The sequence below is a fragment of the Halichoerus grypus genome, chromosome 9, assembly GCF_964656455.1.
Source record: "Halichoerus grypus chromosome 9, mHalGry1.hap1.1, whole genome shotgun sequence".
Lineage (NCBI taxonomy): Eukaryota > Metazoa > Chordata > Mammalia > Carnivora > Phocidae > Halichoerus > Halichoerus grypus.
In genome coordinates, this window is record NC_135720.1 from 10,565,976 (window position 1) to 10,585,526 (window position 19,551).

Sequence of the window (19,551 nt, forward strand, 5' to 3'; positions counted from 1 at the left end):
GAAGAGGGCAAAGGAAGGAAGAAGGGGCCAACTGAGGCAGATGGCTGCAAAAGAGGCAAGGAGTAGGACCTTGGCAAGAGGGGCAGAGTGGGGACAGAGGTGCGGGCAGGTGAGATGAGATGGAGTGAGGAGGCAGGGAGCGGTGCAGACCTCACTTGTTCTTAGGACATGCCAGAAAGAAAGAGAACAGGCTTTGGGGCTGATCTTCTTGGTTCCCAACCCACTCCTGTTATTCATTAGCTGTGTCAGTTTCTATTTCCTTCCCCAACACTGAGAACAACAACAGTCCCTAACTCATAAGGAGTGGGTTAACTAAAAATCTTGCTTATGATTCTTTACTTAGCTATCTACAACAAATGAGAAACAAAAGATACTCATGATCATGAAATTTGAAAGTAATTTATTTAGATTTTGTAAGATCTCTTAAGAAATTCATGGAAAAGTTATGATTATCTAGTCTTTCTTTTTAATGACCCAGGAATATTTTACTCACTTCCTCTTTTTTACTTCTCTACTATAAATCTCTTTGTAGAACTCACAAGCAGCAAACTTTTTAGCCTTTTCTATGTTTAATAGCATAATTTTATATATATTTCCTTAGCTGATTTATCATCTCATTATCGCTAACAGCTTTACTTAGTGCATTAATGATACAGAAGGCATGCTTATCTTGTAAAAAGAACTAACTCATGTTGGCTGCCTCTGCGACTCCTGATTTATTATTCTACAGAATTATAAACTTCTTAATATGTTTAAGTCTTGATGAGAACCAAAGTCAAGATCAGCAGTCTATAGTTTGTAGAACTTTCCTTTCCTAATATATTTGCCCATTTTTAAATTTTGAAGCACCTCTTCTCTTCACTACAATTCTTATCTTTTGTAAAGTACACATGATTTTAAATTAATTAAGCATCTTTCTAAACCTGTAAAGAAACAAACTCCAGAAAATCAAAGTTGCCTTAATTCAGAGGGGAAAATGAGAACCATTGGAAAACAGCCAGAGTGTGTACTGTGGTATAGTCATTAGCATTTCAAATTCTAAGTCACTTTTAACTGAGAAAGGCCCAATAAAATGATGAATCAGGACTTGAGAAATTAAGATTTGAAATGTATACGAGCATAGCTATCTCTCATTAGATTAGCTTGAAAAAAAATTAATCTCAAAGCAGCACAAACAGTCATGAGAATTTTGAATGACTGCGAAACTGTTTCCTTGAGTCGCGGTTTCGGCACACTCACACACAAAAACAGGCTGTTTGTATCTCTGGGGCCCAACGCGTTTAAGTTATTTTCCAGCGAGACTGACGAATTCATGCTTCAATCTTAAGTAAATATATAGCTTACAGACTTAGGAGAAGGAGAGACATCCAAGGGATGAGTAAGTCAATAGTGGCACCAAAAAAAAAAAAAGGCGAAGGAAGAGCAAAGGCACATTAAAGATCAGCAGAGGATCAGAGACATATGTGGGCAGACACACACTCCAGCATTCTCCTCATTCGTCAAAGTGATGCCATTAATGTTATTACCAGTGGGTCAGGTATCTGAGTTCTTTCTCCCAGGGCAAAAAAACAGGAAAAAAGCATCAATTGTGAATAAGTGTTCAGAAACATGACCAATACTGAATTCCCAGACCTTTTAAGAAACAAGATAAAAATGTACTTGCTGGGGCACCTGGGTGGCTCAGTGGGTTAGGCGTCTGCCTTCAGCTCAGGTCATGATCTGGGACTGAGCCCCACATTGGGCTCCCTGCTCAGCAGGGAGTCTGCTTCTCCCTCTGCTCCTACCAGGCTCGTGCTCTCTCTCTCTATCAAATAATTAAATAAAATCTTTAAAAAAAAATGTATTTGCTGACTTGCAGATAATGAAGCAGTAAAAAAAAAAAATTCAAATTTCTCACTTTTAGTTACATATGTACACACTTGGGTATAGACATAGAAAGGTGGAAAACTCCTAATTCTTTGAAAAAAATCACTGAATTATTGGGAAAAAATTTCAAACTATTGTCTCTCCAAATTGAATTTAAGAGTACAAAAGCAATCTGCTAGTTTAGCCATAAAACAAATGCAAAGCCTTCTACACAGTGGGGCAGACCATGAGTGCTGCTGGTACAATAATCTTCCTAATACTGGGCCTACTCAGTAAGTATCAAGGCTTATGGAGAGGAGTTCACAAGATCTGACCCTACAGGTTTATTAAATATGCAATGAATATTCTGCATGCATGCTGGGCATTAAATAAAAAATGAAAAATTCAAACGATGACAATATGTTAAATACTGCAAATAATATGGAATGAGATCTATTTATAATTAAGATATTCTTTAGTCATTTTTGACAAATACAGAAATAGAAGAAATATGTTAAGGTAAAACTTGAGTTCGTTTACCAAATATCTAAATATTTATAAAGTCTTATCTTTTTACTTTTAGTTTATATTCATTTATGACGTAAACCTTGCTAAGCTTATAACCTCAGAACGGCTTTGATTTTGCTAGTATTACAATGCCATCCGCCTATAGTTGCAGCACAACTATTAAACTGTACTAATAAAATGCCAAGCATCTAGAATGGAAAGAAGAGAAAAAATTGGAAAAAATATAAACACCTAATTTTTAGTTTTAAGCCAAAGATGTAGCACATACAGGGGTCAGGGAAGAGTAATCATCCATACTGTGTGCTCTAAAGTTTCCACCAACTGTTATCCTCAACTTCTGACTTCCAAAGTAATTGATGGCACCTACACTGTACTTCTATACCTCTACATGAAAATGAAGTCAGACTCCCTAATAAGTGCCTCTTACCAATTTCCTTACATGGTTTAAGAATTACTAGCAAATATGTCCAAAAGGCAACAGGTCCGGAAGACGGTAATTCTAAGGTATCTGGGATTGCTCCCACTGCGTGCTCCTTCTCCATGTGACAGACCATCTCTTCCTCTGGCTCATTCTCAGCTCCCCTGCCTTCTTCATCCTGCATACCCCAATGATCACCAGGTCCCGAAGACTCACTTCCTAAGGATTTCTTTCCTCTTCCACTGTACTAGCCCAGGTCCGCACTGCCTCCCACCTGATCCATTCAATACTGCCCTTCATTGGTCTCTGGCAAATCCATCCTCCACAAAGTGACCAAAATCATCTAAATTGTAAATCTAACCACTACTTGGCTTAAAATCTTTTAGCAGCTTCGCATTTTCTATAGATAAAATTCAAATCTTTAACCTCCTCAACCTCCAATCTTGCCACACAGGCAGAATTTAACTAGTTTTGTTCCCTCTGAATTTTTTTCACGGTTGTCCTCTGACCTGAAAATAGTTCTCGTTTCTCTTGTCCTCCTCGCTTGCCTAAATGTAATCCATCTCTCAAGGGATCAAGCTCCTGGAATGCCTTCCCATTCTGCCCCGCCCACTCCCGCAATCCTCCGCACATTTCTAGCAGGGAGACAACCACACTACGGGACAACTGATCTCTTTATAGGCCTATGCCTACCAACTGATTGTGAGCAACTTAAGGGCGGGAACTGGGATTTAATTTAGTTGTGACTGGAACATGGGGGTTCAATAAATATTTGAAGCAGGGATAAGGAATAAATGGATTAATGAAAGTGGAGTGGCAAACCAAAACAGCGCTCTGGTAACATTCAGGGTGGTATTGCAGTGCCCTCCCCCTACTGGGAGCCATTGCGTAAATCCTGTTCCACAGCTAATCCAAACTTAAACATCAGTTACTACTAAATGAAACTCTTGGTTTCCTGTACTATTTCTTATATTCCCGACAACAAATAAAGAAGGTAAAGAAAATACTACCATAGTCTAATCTTAATCACAATAGAGGGGAAATCTTAAACCCTGGAAGACTTCTAGAACCTCTGCATTTGATAATAAAAACAAGTCCTATCTGTTGAGGCTTCCAATCCACTTAGGGGAGCTGATGAAACCTACCCAATAAGCTACATCAGACTACACACCTTGAGTCCAAAGGCGGTATCCTCCGAGGTCAAGACTTCAACCTGAAATCATAAGGAAAAAATAATTTAGGCACTCTCAAAAACGTTCTTTGAGTCTAGCCACAGACACAGGCATGGCCTGGAACTACGAGTTTGGAGAAAACTGGTATTCAATTTACGTCAGACATCAAGAAAGAGAGATCTGGGATTCTCTTCAAGAGTTGATTGGGGATAAACACAGGTCATTGCCCTGGATTCCAGATTTAAAACAGGGCGAGCCCCTATCAAATGCATGTATTTGCCATCATGTCGAAGTGGTGGTGTAAGTTCCTCAAAATGATCTAGAAGTCAGAAGAATTATCCTTCTCAGTTAAATCACAAGATGTTGCATACTTTTTGATCTTTTACTGACAGACAGTGAGGGGAAAGTATGCTTCGTAAAGCAATTTCATCATGCTTATGAAGCTGCTAGTAATTTCTTGTCCTGCTCCCATCAGAGTGGGTAGTCCTGAGTCTCTGGAATGTTGCAGAGCAAGAGTGCCTGAAAGCAATACTCAGGAAAAGACAGGCAGAGTCTAAGCAACAAGTTGTGAAATGATGGCAAAACTTCAAAATTGCCTGTCAGTCTTGTGCATGAGAAGACAGAGCTCATTAACATGAATTTAAAAAGCTGCATGGAACAAGACGTGTATTGATAATTACTGTTTTTTAAACATAATTATTCAGTCTGGTGTGTAAAGCTTTTAACTTTGACTACTACAAAGTACCAATATATGATGGAAAAGAGCAAGGAAAGAAGGCACAGAATATGAATATTTTTAAGTGTCTGCAGAAGACGGGGGTAGAGCAGTAATATCAGACTTGCTGGCTACACTGTGAGTTTTCAGCCTTTTAAAACTAGGCCTTTGTGGTAGGTGTTTAAGTAGAAGGCACACAGCCCTGTCCAATGTATCTTGCTATAAAACAAAATTGGATTCTTCCCTTGAGGGAAGGAAATACAGAAAGGAAGATCATTTCAGTAAGACTGTCATCCAGTACAAAAGTAAAGGGGTCAAAAAAGAAATGAGGAAGGAATTGTATTCTCCAACTGCTTGGCTGACAGTGAGGCTCCCCCACCACCTGGTACCTGACAGAGACTGGGGCATAAAGCAAGAGAAACGCATGATTAGGTACTGGGAGGATGACCAGCCTCATTTTGACGAAAACCATATGTTGCTGATACCAAATGTGAAATGTTGGATCAACTATAGTGCAAAATCATTATAAGACTCACTGACAGCATGTCTGTTTACACTTTGATTTCCAAAGCTAATTGTTAGATTTAGAAGCAAGATCTTATTATAGACTTTGTTTGGGGGGGGGTGCGCAGCAACAGTTATTGGCAATTTACATATGTTTGAATTTCCTAAATCCTGTCTTTCACAACACTAGATTACTAACCTCAAATATTTTTACATCAAAACCTCTAATCAACATTGAAGACTTTAGTTAAAGGCAAAGGACAAAGAACAAATTCGCTGAATCTTAACTACTGTAAACACTACATGACATTTACTCTTAAATTATATATATAGATCATATCTGCATATACTGTTAGGGACATTCACCCTTTTGATGTGATATTATAATATGCATACAATTATTTTTAAAATATATTAGAAGTTTAAATCTGCAAAAACCATCCCCAAGTGAGTTCTGCGTTTAACATATTATAAAAAGTCAAAGTAGCAAGAAAATTCAATAGCATATAGAAATCTATTTAAAGATTTGGCTTCGATATATTTGAAAACTTGAGATAATAACAAAACCAAAGCTTTCAAGTGGAATTTAGGAACTGTCCGGGCAGCTAGGTCAGTAGACAAGAGACAAAACAGGCCTTGGAGACTGGAGGAAGGCAGTGGATTTCAAAAGGTCAGCCTCATCCTCCATCCCACATTCTATCTCCAGGAAGGCTGAAGAGGTTTGCAATTCCTAAGTACTAACCAATTTCATCAGACTACCTTAAAAAGTGTATTTTGTTTTATTGAAAAGCACTATGGTTTACACATATATGCACTCTAGCTCTACTGAACTGTATTTTCCGTTTCTGAAAGATTTTGTATTTCAATACCAACACAAAAACAGCTGATTTTTAAAAACACGAAATCAACTTCAATTTACTAAAAAAACAAAGAGCAATGTCATACAAAGGTTTTCATGTTGGATCTAAGAGCATTTTTACCTAAGTTGGAAGGAATCCCCCTCTAGTGGGAGTAAGGGAGTATTTCAACCTTCACATAAAATTTTCAGGTAGCAGTCATTAACCTTAACCATCAGCAGAGATCAGCTGAGCTTTTTTCCTTTCGTCATCAATTTAAATCTTTTAAAAAAGAAAGTCAGTATTTTATATTTCATAAGCCTAAAACACCTGTAATTCTTTTATAAATATATATATTGTAGATTTGTGTTTATTGGATGGGATTTTAGCTACTAACCAACCATTATCATCAAATTTGGCTATAAAATAGTCACAATTTGAAGTTAAAACAGAAATGTACAACTGGAAAAAATTAGTACATCTCAGTGGAAAGACTTAATAATACACTGGGAAGAGAGAATGTTGACGGTTTACATTGACCTGACTCATTAACAAAGACTTTCTGGATATTTACCACATACAAGGCATTGTGCTTAACGCTACTGTAAGAGATAAAAAGTGCCTAATTTTATTCAGGTATGAATACCTGAATGAAATGTATTTAAACGTTCATTTAAAAAATAAATTCATATTCGAAAATGACCAGATGAGATTATTCACGGTGTCATTTTTCTTTTTAAACTTCAGTTTGGGGAGATTTAAAACTGGCCGTATTATAAAAACCAGCCGGAAAAAATGGTCACAGGTTTTATGCAATGTAAACTTAGGACACGATACCCAATGTTCTCCTCTCCACACAGAGGCTGTAACAAATGCAAAGACAGAACACCCTGATGAGAAGCACCACCTGCATCCCAGGGAGAGAACCTGTCAGGGGTCCTGAGCTGCAAGGTGTGAAGGGGTGTGAGCAGGTTAGCAAAGCAGGGGCTTCCTAAGACCCTTTCCATTCGATCCTGTTATTTCAAATGATGCTACCGTCAACACTTTATAACACCAGTGCCTAAAAGGATTCCGTCTGTAGAGGACTTTGAAAATCACCCAGGAAGTTCAGCAGCAGCTAGACCACTGACAGTCCTCATACTCTGCTTGGCACAAAACCTTCCAGTGGCTTCTGTCTCTCCCATGTAGCCTCCTAAGCCCGACCTCTACCAAAATCAAAGCAAACCACTTTAATCTCCAATCATTCCATCAAGAGAATCAGGAAAATGTGAATTCACGAATTTGGAAGTGAAATTGGTTGGACTTTTCTTTCTTGAATCACTTCTGAAGTCCTTTCTACTTTCACCTATAAAGCACAGAATACTAATATCCAGCAGTGCTTCCATTAAAATAAAACTATGCCAAAAGTATGTCCTATTTTAATGAAAAACATTTTTTCCTAAAGTCAGGATCACACCGTCACAAAAAAGTAAAGTGACAGTGATGATATATAATCATATATGAAGAATCTTATTCATAATTAAAGGAATGCAAATCCAAACTCTTAACATTATCCTATTTTCTCACTACAGATCACCAAGATTAAAAATGTTGATAATTATAATATTGGTAAGGGTATGGGAGATCACTACATAGCCTTGCACTCATTATGAGAACATATGTTAGAATAATATGCAATTTAGCAGTATCCATCAAAATGTATATGCACATGATTAAGTGTTAAGCTAATAATTCCACTGATATCCAAGTGCAAAAAATATTTACTAAATTGTTTACCAGAGTTGTTTGTAACAGTAAAAAGCTGAAAATATCCTCCAACCAAATGACCGTCAACAAGGGAGTGTTTAATAAATTATCATAGAGCCAAGCAATAGAATACTATATTACTGTTAAAAATGAGGTAAATCTATGTGTGCACATAAGATTTCTATGATATTACATTAAGTGGGAAAAATCAGAACAGTGTGCACAGTAAGCTAACATCTGTATTTCTTTAAAAGGTCGGAGTGGGTTATATGCTTGATATACTTGGACCATTTCTGGAAAGATATGTAAGAGATACATCAGTGATTACCGGAAGGGAGAGAACTTAATATTCATTGTATTTTGTCTTACAATGTTTAGAATTTTTTTCACCATGTGCATGTGTTTCTTGTTCATTAAAAGTAGTTAACAAAATAAGCCAATAACATAAAAAATGTCTAATGTAAAAAATAATCACAGAAATGTAAGTAAATGTCATAATCGATTTCTAGAGAAATCTATCTTTATGATCTAGTTTGTGATCAACTGTTTATAAATTATAAAGTATGTGTACTATGCCATTACTTGAAAAATAATGACAAATTAGAAAAAAATGTACAAAAATAGGGGATGTTTAAAAAAAGTATGGTATTTCCTATATAGACCATTCCATATTCATAAAAAACTCACTGTTCAGGAAGTCTTCTGTAACATAAGAAAACGCTTATAAACTTGTTAGATTTTAAAAGTAGGACTAAAAACAGGAGTTTGGCATTACAAATATTTCTATCTATCCATTTGCTTCTTGCATGCCTTCTAGCTTATGTGCCATGCGCAAAAATGTCTCCCCCACTCCAGGAGTTTTTACATATTCATTCATGTTTCCTTTTAATATGTTTTTTGACTTCCATGTTTCACATTTAAATACCTGACCCATCTATACCTTACTTTGAAATAACAAGGGAAGAGGTGAGTCAGCTTTAATTTCTCATTTGGGTAACTATGGGGCAGAATGACCCACTACCTTTTCTTCCGTGATCAGAGAAGCCACATCTTTATCATAATTAAACATTAAAATGATACACATTTGGCCTCCAATTCCAGGTAGGGATGGGAAAAGCAAACTTACCTGCAAGGTCTTCAACCTAAAGGGGGATGGGAATTGAGCGGAGGAGACTGATAACAGTCCACAAGAACCTGATAGAATTTGCAGTCACGGTATTTGTCCACAAGTAAATCACTGAGAATTCAGATGCTCTTGAAAAAAATAATGTTTGCCGAGATCGGTGTTTGAGGCATGAAACCACTGTCCTACTTATAAAGATTGCCGTGTCTGCTTTGGTTGGGCCAGAAAGAGCCATATACCATTAAGGAGAAGCAGACATTAATAAATTGCTCTCTAAAACCATGTCCCCGGATTTATGACAATTTAAACTGTAGGACAAGCCCCTCCCTCGCCCTCCCCTCCTCTCTCCCTCACAGTCCCAACCACATAGCAGCTCACACGGGTTGCAAAGTTTTATTTTAGCCAGCAAGGAAGTTGTTTTGTCTTTTTATTATTACTGCTTGTTATTATTACTATTATTTTTCATTATTTTCTTACGTTTTGTAATCCATTGAAAAAATGAACACTTAAAAAAAACCATGCAAAACCCTGCCAGCATTCTTCTCTTATTAATTCTCCTCATTCTCCTTATTAGCATGAACAGGCCACATGACAACTCAAGGACACAGCTTGCTGAAACCGCTCAGTGTTTGGTTAGCTGGTAAAAGAACACACACTGATGCCTTCTACTGCTAAATGTTGCTGAGTAGAACCACCACTCTCTGAATGTATTTAAAATTAACTAAAAGCCTGTCTCTAGTTAGGGAACCAGTAAATATTAATAGCAATGCTAAATTTCATCTCTGCAACCAAAGACCATTTCTATTATACTAAATACAGTGTAATATGATTTCAAGACAAACAGTGGAGATGTTATAATTATGCTTTTGACTACAAGTGTTATGCTCACGTAATCTTCTATATACTAGGATGTTAGCTGTGTCTTCATATCCCAGGCTATTAAATTTAAAACAAAAGTTGTCACCATTAGGATCACACTTCTCTTTCTAACTCAGTTCTCTGAGCGAGGATACCTTCACATGAGATTCACAAAGCAATCACAAACTCATGATGGCTCAGAGAAAAAAAGCCTTGAGTGTGAAATAAGAGTGTGTAAAAATAGCCAACACTATGCAATGTGAGTTTACAACCTCTTCCACCAGAAGGTGGAATCTACTTCTCTACCCCTTTAAGCTGGGCTGGACATGAGATTTGCTTGGATCAACAGAATGCAGCTACAGAATCATACTGTACCACCTTCAAGTCTAAGACTCAAAAGGCAATGCATACTTCTTCTAATCACTCTCTTGCAAGTCAACCAGCTACCATGTGAACAAGCCCAGACGAGTCTGTTGGAGGATAAGAGACATAATGGTTCTATTACCATATCACCCTAAGAGCCAGTCAGCTCCAAGATTTAGAGCCACTTAGCTGATCAGGAGCTGACTGAAGGGAGAATGAGCCCAACAGAAACCAGAACAACTCAGGCTCAGATCAAATTGTCCAACTGTAGGATAAATAAATGGTGGCTGTTCCAAGCACTAAGTTAAGGGCTGGTCTGTTGCACAGCAAAAGCTAACACACTGCACAACTTGACATCAGGGAACTGTGAGTATCATACATCTACTGGCAGAGTTCCACGCAAGAACACTATGATCATAAAGGCAATTCTAAAAGCTCTTACATATCTACATACCAAGTCCTTCTCCATCTCTACTCCCTATTTGAAATCTTCCAAGACCATAAAATTCCATCTGAATTCTTTACTGTGGTCCACAAGCAGCTGAACAGTGGGGCTCCTGCTTGCCTCACTGATCCCCAACCCACCTCTTTCCCTCTATGCACAATGTTTCAGCTACACTGGCTTCCTTTCCATTCCTAAAAATGGCCCTTTCTGACCTCAGGCCCTTTGCACTTGCTGCTGCCTCCTCCTGGAACACTGTGTAGCAGATCTTCCCATTTCTGGTTCCCTTCACATCACTCCCACCTCGGTTTAAAGGTTGTATCCTCAGAAAGCCCCTCTTCCTCTCCTGTATAACCACCTGAAATTTGATTGTTCATCCCTAAAATGTAAACTTCACAAAAGCAGGGACCTTGCTATCTCATTCACCGTTTTATGTTTTTTACCTAGAGAATGCCTGACACAGAGTAGAGGCTCAATAAGTAAGTGTGTTTTGTTTTTTTTTAAATAAGTAACCGTTGAAGGAATAAATGTATACATGTGAATGGGTTGAAAACTGTAACACCATCAAAATATAAATATGAAACCAAATTTGATATAGCTTACTATGTCATATGTATAGATATAACAAGATTTAAAACATGCTCCACCTAATATAACTGCATACATTAAAGTCTTATGTATGTACCATTTGGCTCATGATATACATCCTTGCATTACATACTAGTGTTACTGTATTTAATGATGACATATATGACATATATGTATTTGATGCATTTGTCTCTCTAGCCAAGAGTAAATTTTAAATTCCTTTAAAAATGTTGTTTTTTTTTAATTGATGGCAATGAAGGGTGTCTCTCAAAGATAAGACTCTTCTCTCCCTATTCCTGAATTAAAATGTAATGATTCTCTTAGCATTGTACTGTACCAAGAAATGACTACAGTAAATATTTTACAAAGACCACATACAGCTCACAATCTTTCCAAATTTAATTTTTAAAAGTCAATTTCAGCTCTGCATTTAGGCTGGTTGACCACAACACAGCAGGTGGTTACAAATGCCCTGCCCGTGCGGCAGGTCATCAGTGTGAAGAATACTGACAGGCATAAATTCTACTGACGAACACTGGCACTGAGCAGGCTTCAGGGTCACCGTACCATGCCCACTCCAGAGATGATCTCCTTGATACAAAGTGCAATAGGAACTCAAGTATCACCACATCAGTTACATGACCAACATATGTGTAGGTCTGGGGGCATTCAGAATGCTATACCTAAGAACATCACATGTAGAAAAGTTCATCAATTCTATACTTCCAGTGTTTATCAAGAAATACGGGCTATGGAATCATGAAAAATATAGATCAGTGTATCTATGCATGATTTCACTTAGCTTTCCTAATATAACACGTGTATACAAATAAGGTAAATTTGTGAACAAAACTTCTGAAAACAGATCATACTTCCAATAAAAGCAATGCTTTCATATTCACCCTTAGATCTTTCTGTAAATAATATTTTATTAAAGTAGGAAATACATGTACAGTAAAACACTATTTATTACATTATCACTTGTATGTGAGTGCCTCATGTGTATACTTCAAGTTAACATCTATTTCTTACTAAGAACTAAAAACTTTTAAACGCTAAGTGGTAGATTATCTAAACTTCAAAAAAACTGAAATAATTCTATTATCTCATTTCCCACTGTATCATATTCATTGTGAACTGTCATAATTCAACACCATTTTAAGCAACACCTCCGTTTACCCAAGTATCTACTCATTCATATATAGATTGATATTAAAATTGTATCACATTTACTATACTATATAAAATTACTACACCACAGTTTGATAAATTCAAATGCTCTAAAAACAAGCCAATAATACAAACTTTTTTTTTCTAATTTAAAATACATTTTATAATGAGGAAAATTTTTAATTTTAAAAATAACTAGAGGGGCGCCTGGGTGGCTCAGTCGGTTAACTGTCTGCCTTCTGCTCAAGTCATGATCCCAGCGTCCTGGGATCAAGTCCCACATCAGGCTCCCTGCTCAGTGGGGAGCCTCCATCTCCCTCTCCCCACCTGCTCATGCTCTATCTCTCGCTCTCTCTCTCTCACAAATAAATAAATAAAATCTTAAAATATATATATATATATAACTAGATAAACCTACTAAGGTAATAAAACTGAAAACTTAGCTGAACTACTATTTGACCATACTTTAACCCCCTTTCCCAATCCTACCCACCATTAAGGCTGGCTCAGAAAAGCAAGTTGAAAGTTATTATAAAATTAGTACGCAAACGAGGTCCTACAGACAGACTGTGCAGACCCACAGATAAAGGCCATGGGAAAGTGTCTCAGTGTATCTAAGGGTAGGGAGTGCAACAAAGATGATTTAAAGTGATTAGATTAGAATGAAAAGGTGTTTTAAAAACAAAAATATTTTGGGGGCGCCTGGGTGGCTCAGTCATTAAGCGTCTGCCTTCGGCTCAGGTCATGATCCCAGGGTCCTGGGATCGAGCCCCGCATCGGGCTCCCTGCTCAGCGGGAAGCCTGCTTCTCCCTCTCCCAGTCTCCCTGCTTGTGTTCCCTCTCTCACTGTGTCTCTCTCTGTCAAATAAATAAATAAATAAATAAATCTTAAAAACAAAAATATTTTGTATCTACTGATTTAATTAGGTAAGCCAGTAAAAATACTTTTGTAGATCAACAAATTAAACTTCTTTTGTTGCCCCAAATAGCTCTTTATACATTATTAATTTGATTATGTGTCACTGGTTTCTTTTTCTGCCACCTTCTCCGCTGTCCACATGTCCCGGTACCCCCAACTCTGTCACCACGGTTTGCATGTAAAAAAAAAAAAAAAGGCCGATGTAAAAAAATTCTTTACCGTAAAATACTTCTACCAAAATACAGTGGTTTTTGAAATACTGGAATAGCGGTGACAATAACACTTTCATTACTGCGTATCTTTAAGGCCTTTTAAAGTTTAAATTAAGTTGTTTAGGGCTATCTTGATGATCAAGTTGGAACAGAGAGGCAACTTAGTAAGGAGAGGAAGAAGAACCTAAGATTAGTTATACTTAAATTTCACCACAAAACTTTACCTTTTACTTTAAATCTTATTCTTGCTTTGGATGGAACTTATTTGAAGAATCTACTGATTTAATGAGGTAAGCTAGTAACTGTAAACCTAAAAAAGAAGTCTCTAGGGAGGTCAACCACTTTTCATAGTTCGTAAAGTGGTATTCGTCCAAACGAGCCTAAACTGGCCCCCCACTAATCATGTCACCTCCTCTGTCCCCTCCCAGGAGCTGTGTAAGACAGCCTTATCTACTGAGGACAACAAGAACAAAACTTCTAAGCCAAGAGTGTAAGTATGTGAAGGAAACTGAGGCTAGTACAGGAAGTTCTGGAAGGGGCAAATTAAGAAAAAAGAGTTGAAGTTTTCAAGGCAAGTAACTGTCAGCAGACCACTATTCAACTCTGCCCCCTCTTCCTCTCTCCAAAACAAATATATCTTCTTAAAAAAAAAAAAAACTGTACAAGAAAAAGAGGAAGCCTTCAAAAATAGGTATTGGTTGTGTTTTGCTACTGGGTTCATTTTAATGCCTTTTTGAGTTCAAAACTGTTCAATATTAACCTTCCAGAATGAACATAAAGGACTCATCTCTAAAGAATGTCGAGTCCTCAACAGTCGAAAAATACTGATAATTCAAGAGATGGACATTTTAGTACAGAAAAAAGTCAGGAAGAACATTACGAACACTCCTCTGCTCACTGAAGAACTGGTGTCTGGGAGGACACGTGAGACTCAGGTCAGACTGGAAGCAGCAAACACAAAGCTGAATCGCCACAGCTATGGACCAAAGACTGGCCCGGAAGAGAAGGAGGGCATCACACTTGTGACACTCATCGGTAACTGCTTTATTAAGAAAAGCTGCCTCCTGTCAAGACGCATGTCTTGACATGAAATAGCAAAGTCACTTTCTAAAATACTAGTGATGTGATTACAGGGCTCCCCTGAAGAAGAAATTACCGAGGAAGAATTCTTTGATTCCACCACAGTCAGCAGTAATACATGGCCAAAAAAAAAAAAAAAAAGAGTAACTTGTAAAGAAACATGGGATTCAAACATGAGGACTGATTTTTAAAAATAATCTAATTGTGGCGAAATAATAGAGCCACTTTGGAAAAGAGTTTGGTAGAGAAGGTAAAAGTAAGCTTACCACATGATCCATAAATCCCACTTCTAGGTGTTTACCCGAGAGAAAGGAAAACATGTTCACATGAAAGCGGACATGAGAGTATTTATTGAGGCTTTATTCATAATTGTCAAAAACTGCAAGCAATGCAAACGTCTGTCAATTAGTGAACTGATAAAACTACAGACCACATGTACACAATGGAAAACTACTCACCAATAAAAAATTAACTGAACATGAATGAATCTCAGAAGTGTTATGCTAAGTAAAACAGGCTGGATTCAAAAGGTTATCTACTGTATGATTTCATTTCTGTAACATTTTAGAATAGGCAAATTTACAGGGGAAGAAAACAGATCAGTGGTTGCCTGGAGCTGGGTATAATGGAGGGCGGGCCTGATTATAAAGGCGCAAGGGACATTTTTTGAGGTAATAAAAATGTTCTATTACAACTAATTTCAGATTCTGTAAGAATACTTTTTTTATACGTTATCTTGTTTTGCATTTCACAATGCAGTAATCCATAGTACTCAAAAAATGTTACCTTTTCCAAAGATACAGATAAAAATTGAAATGATACTCCATAGTTTCTCATCCTCAAAACGCCTTTGGTTTTCACTGTATAGTACACCTTTTTGTTTTGGTTTGTTTTTCATAAAGTGTTCTAGATCACAGAATTGAAATTTTCAGTGGATAATTTCTAGAGATTTCTGCATGATTTGGGAATTGCCAGATTTTTTCTTTGGGGGTGGGGAGTTTGGGGTTCTTGAAATTTTTTCGTCAGGTAGAAACAACTACGGGTTGTTTTGTGAAGTTAGAAAGGAATTAGAAAGGAAGTTAGAAAGGAATCATGTGTCTAATAAAAATATGTTGTTATTCAATACAATGGCCTATAAATTTGAACTCCCCAACATGGAAACCATCAAATTGAATTAAAATCAAAACTACAGTCAACACTAAAGCTAAAGTAGTATGTACAAGTTCAGACAAGAAACTATTATACAACCTTCAGATGTGAAGCATGATACTTCCCTCTTCATAATTGTACCTTTGCTTTTAGCTCAGAAATCTTGAAGTTCAATTTTTAAAACTGAAATCTTAAAAAACTCTTAAAGGATCACATATTTACATTTGTTTGGTAAGTCAGCCCCAGTAACTCTAGGAGAGTTACTGAACTTATACCATGAAACTATTTTCTACTTAAAAACTAGCAAAAGCTTGAAATACAGTCTCAAGGTTGAAAAGCTAAATTTTTAATGTGTGAAACATCCACTCTCAGTAGGTTCTTTCAACATTTTTTATTAAGTAGACTCTGTTTTGTTCATACAAATACTTCACAGCTTTTTAAGCAAAAATTAGGTTTCTGAAATAAACAATGTACAACCAAACTTGAAAAGAAACTAGCTACTTAGCTAGTTTTATTTATGTCATGTTTCATTCGTGTCCTGTTTTACGAAAAGTTTATAAACAGTTTTGGCCAAGGATTTCCAATGAATTTAAGTTTTGTCTAACCAGTGATTCTCAACAAGAAACAATTTCGTGTGCCCCCTCTCTCCTCAATCTAGGGGATATTTGACAATGTCCAGAGACATTTTTCATCATCAGAACTGGGGTGGGGTTTGCTCCTGGTGTCTGGTGGGTAAATACTACAATCAATGCACAGAATAGCCTCTGAACAACAGTGAATTATCAGGCCCAAAATGTCAATGGTACCAGGTTAAACCCTGGTCTGGACATGGAAAATCCCAGCTACTAATAATTAAAAGCATAAGAACAGAAAGATCTTGAATCAAATCTTTTTAGCAGTGTTTGGGATGAACACTACCTCAGTTGCTGAAACAGTTAAACTGCACTATCATTGTGTTCATGATAGAAGGGTCACAAGAGGAGCTTCCACAAAGCAAAGTACAACTTAAGTAAAATGTAAAACAAATTTGTCCTCCTGAAAGAAGCTCTGGAGTTCAGTGACAACCCTGCACAGGCAGGTAAAACTACTCATATGAAATGTGAGCTCAATGCCATGTTTTACTTTTTTAAACTGGGAGAGTTGTCACCGATTATGATTCATAGAAATTCACTATTTTAAAAAGAGGAGATGAGCAAAAGTTAAAAGTAAAAATAATAACCTCTGAGATAACTCTTGTTAACATGTGTGCATACGCATGCATGTGCATGTCTGCATACGTATATTTGAGCCCTATCTATAATCTGAATGCAAAATTAGTCAAATCAGACATTTGCTTGAAATCTCACTTAACTTATTTACTTCAAGAGTCCCTTTGAGAGCCCTGGGGAGGGTGGATACAGGAATCTCATACTCACTAGGATATTGGGAGGGCAATGTTTGACTTTAGAATTTTGCTGTAAACCAGGCAAATGCTTAGAGCAAATAGAAACTGTGCTCTTGAGGAGAGACTGGGCATAAATGACTATCCAAATAGGTATGTCTTTTGTGCTAACACTTAATTGGGTTAGGATTTTTAAAATCCAAGACTTTCCAGTTAACATTAGAATGGTAAATCCTAAATAAAGCTTGATGTACCTATAATTTCAGATGTATTTTCACCAATGGAGTTGGGGGAGTGTCAGTTACCTGTAGAATATGTGGGAGGATGACAGGTGAAATTGTTTTTGATTCAGTTAATGTACCGTTTTCAAATTCCATCAGCTCATGTGAAAGAATTTGTCCTGTTTTCTTTTCCAATTATACATATCATTTCCGAGATATACAGAAGATTAAGCCTTTCCATTAACTCAATACTCACAAAGCTACGGAGGTGAACATTGTCAACCCCAAGCTCACACACCTAAATCAATTTAACCACTATTACACAAGATTGTAGCCCAAAACCTAAAAAGAGCTGCTAATCTTAGCCTACAGATGGCCCCCAATCAGGTTTTACCCTAACATGGCATTCGCTCTCCCTACTCACTATAATGTGAGAAGGGGTGGGGATTACAACATTATATCTGGGTATATGACTCCCCTCTTGTAAAAAAACACTCAAAGAATTTTGGATTTAATTTAATTTAAAACCGAACTGGCAAGTGTTGTAAGTGAGCAACAACTTGATCAAGGTTAGAAATGTCCCTGAAACAATCTATTTTTTTAAATTAAATCTGTTGTTTGTATACACAAGTGAAAATACGATGCATATTCACCTGTACCACAAACACTGTAACTTTACAGGACACAAAAGCAAACAGAACTATTCAGAACTACTGAAAGCCATTTCTCTTATAATCTTCTGAACACTCATTTTTTATCAATATTGATGTACAGGCAGAATAGAACTCAAAACTATATTCTCATAATAAATCATCAACTTATAATTCAAGAGTCCCAATATTGAATTGTGCTAACCTTAAAAATAAAACTGCCAGTTATTTTACATCAGAAGGTAATGGAAATAGCAAAGAATTGGGGCCCCTGGGTGGCTCATTGGATTGAGTGGCTGACTCTTGATTTCCAATGGGTTCATGATCTTGGGGTCCTGGGATCCATCCCGCATGGGCTCTTCTTTGAGCTTGGGATTCTCTCCTCTGCACCCTCCCTCGTGTCCGCGAGTGTGCTCTCTATCAAATAAATAATCTTAAAAAAAAAAAAAGGCAATAGCAGAGAATTGCAAGTCAGGACAAGCAAGCTATGGCAAACCATAGATGACTCCCAAGAACAAAGGAGAGGAACATTCTTTTATAAAAGAAAGCAGGAAGCTGGAAGGGCTGCAAAAAGTCTCATGTAGTAAACTCTTGGTAGTATAGTGGCGTCTCACGAGTTAGGACAGTCTCTCATTGGCTAAGCTGTTGCTGTGGGAGGAGAAAACCTTCTTGCTGGGATAGTGAAGTCTTAGCTAAAGCGGGAGGGATTTGCAAAGTATGTCTCTTTACCTACCCGTCTGCAGTTGATCAGAAGTGGTGGGCATGAGAGCTCCCCCACTAGCCTCTGGATTCCATTTTGAAGGAGGTTTCCTTTCATTAGTTTTCAGTTAATTTGAGTATGATAGAGAGTAAGCAGAACTCCCACTACCAAATAGTAAGCTACTTATATAAGTGGTATCAACAGAGTAAACAGACTTTAAAAATTATATACTCCGAGTGGAATAAAAGAAGTTTACAAACCAAGTGGCCATAATTGCTTACCACTAGTTGAATTAAATGCATGTCTTAATTAATCTACTACGGTTTTATGTGTCATCTAGCTTAGCTGAAAATGTCGTCAAAGGTGTCCAGATTGCAACATTCTACTTAAAACTACTACAAAAAGTGACCAATAAGACTTAATGAACGATGTCTGAATCTTCACCAGAGAAAGGCTGAAAAAGCAGAAAGGCAATATTCTGAAATGATTTGTTAGCATTTAATTAAGAAAGGAAAACACAGGCAGGAGATAAAATTTGACAAACTTGGACTTTTCTCAGTTTTTTAAAGAATGCTGTAAGCAGGCTTTCCCGCCAAGGAAGGTTGATGAGCGTGTACCTCGCTCCAGATTATTCCACAAATGCCTATTTAAGCAGCCCCAGACTGGCTCCCGGCAGCTGAGCCCAACCCTCTGGCCCAGCAGAGTTCTTTGCAGGCTTTGGCTTCAGGCTCCACCTGCCTGCCGACCCCGCCCCTCGCCCCCCAGCACGGGGCCCCGCCCTGCATTTGGAGCCTGGGCTCTGAGCTGACCCCACCCCTACGGTGCAACTCCGCCCCTCACTCGCTGGCACCGCCCTATTCTTGTCCACTGGGTTCTGAACTCGGGCCTCGCCCCAGGAAGCAGGTCCCGCCCCTCCCCCAGAGGTGCGGGT

At 37.6% G+C, this 19,551-nt stretch overlaps 1 protein-coding gene across 13 annotated transcripts in view; it reads right to left on the reverse strand.

Moving 5' to 3' along the window:
* The window catches only part of ARID1B (AT-rich interaction domain 1B), a 440,094-nt gene that overhangs the window by 177,274 nt on the left and 243,269 nt on the right, over positions 1 to 19,551 (reverse strand). For 9 of the 13 annotated variants that reach the window (XM_078054525.1, XM_078054529.1, XM_078054523.1 and 6 more), the window contains exon 5: positions 3,963 to 4,004. The exons of the other annotated variants lie outside the window; for them this stretch is intronic. In XM_078054525.1, coding sequence (XP_077910651.1) covers positions 3,963 to 4,004 — 42 coding nt within the window. The remainder of the gene's footprint in view (positions 1 to 3,962; positions 4,005 to 19,551) is intronic. 13 annotated transcript variants of the gene reach the window in all.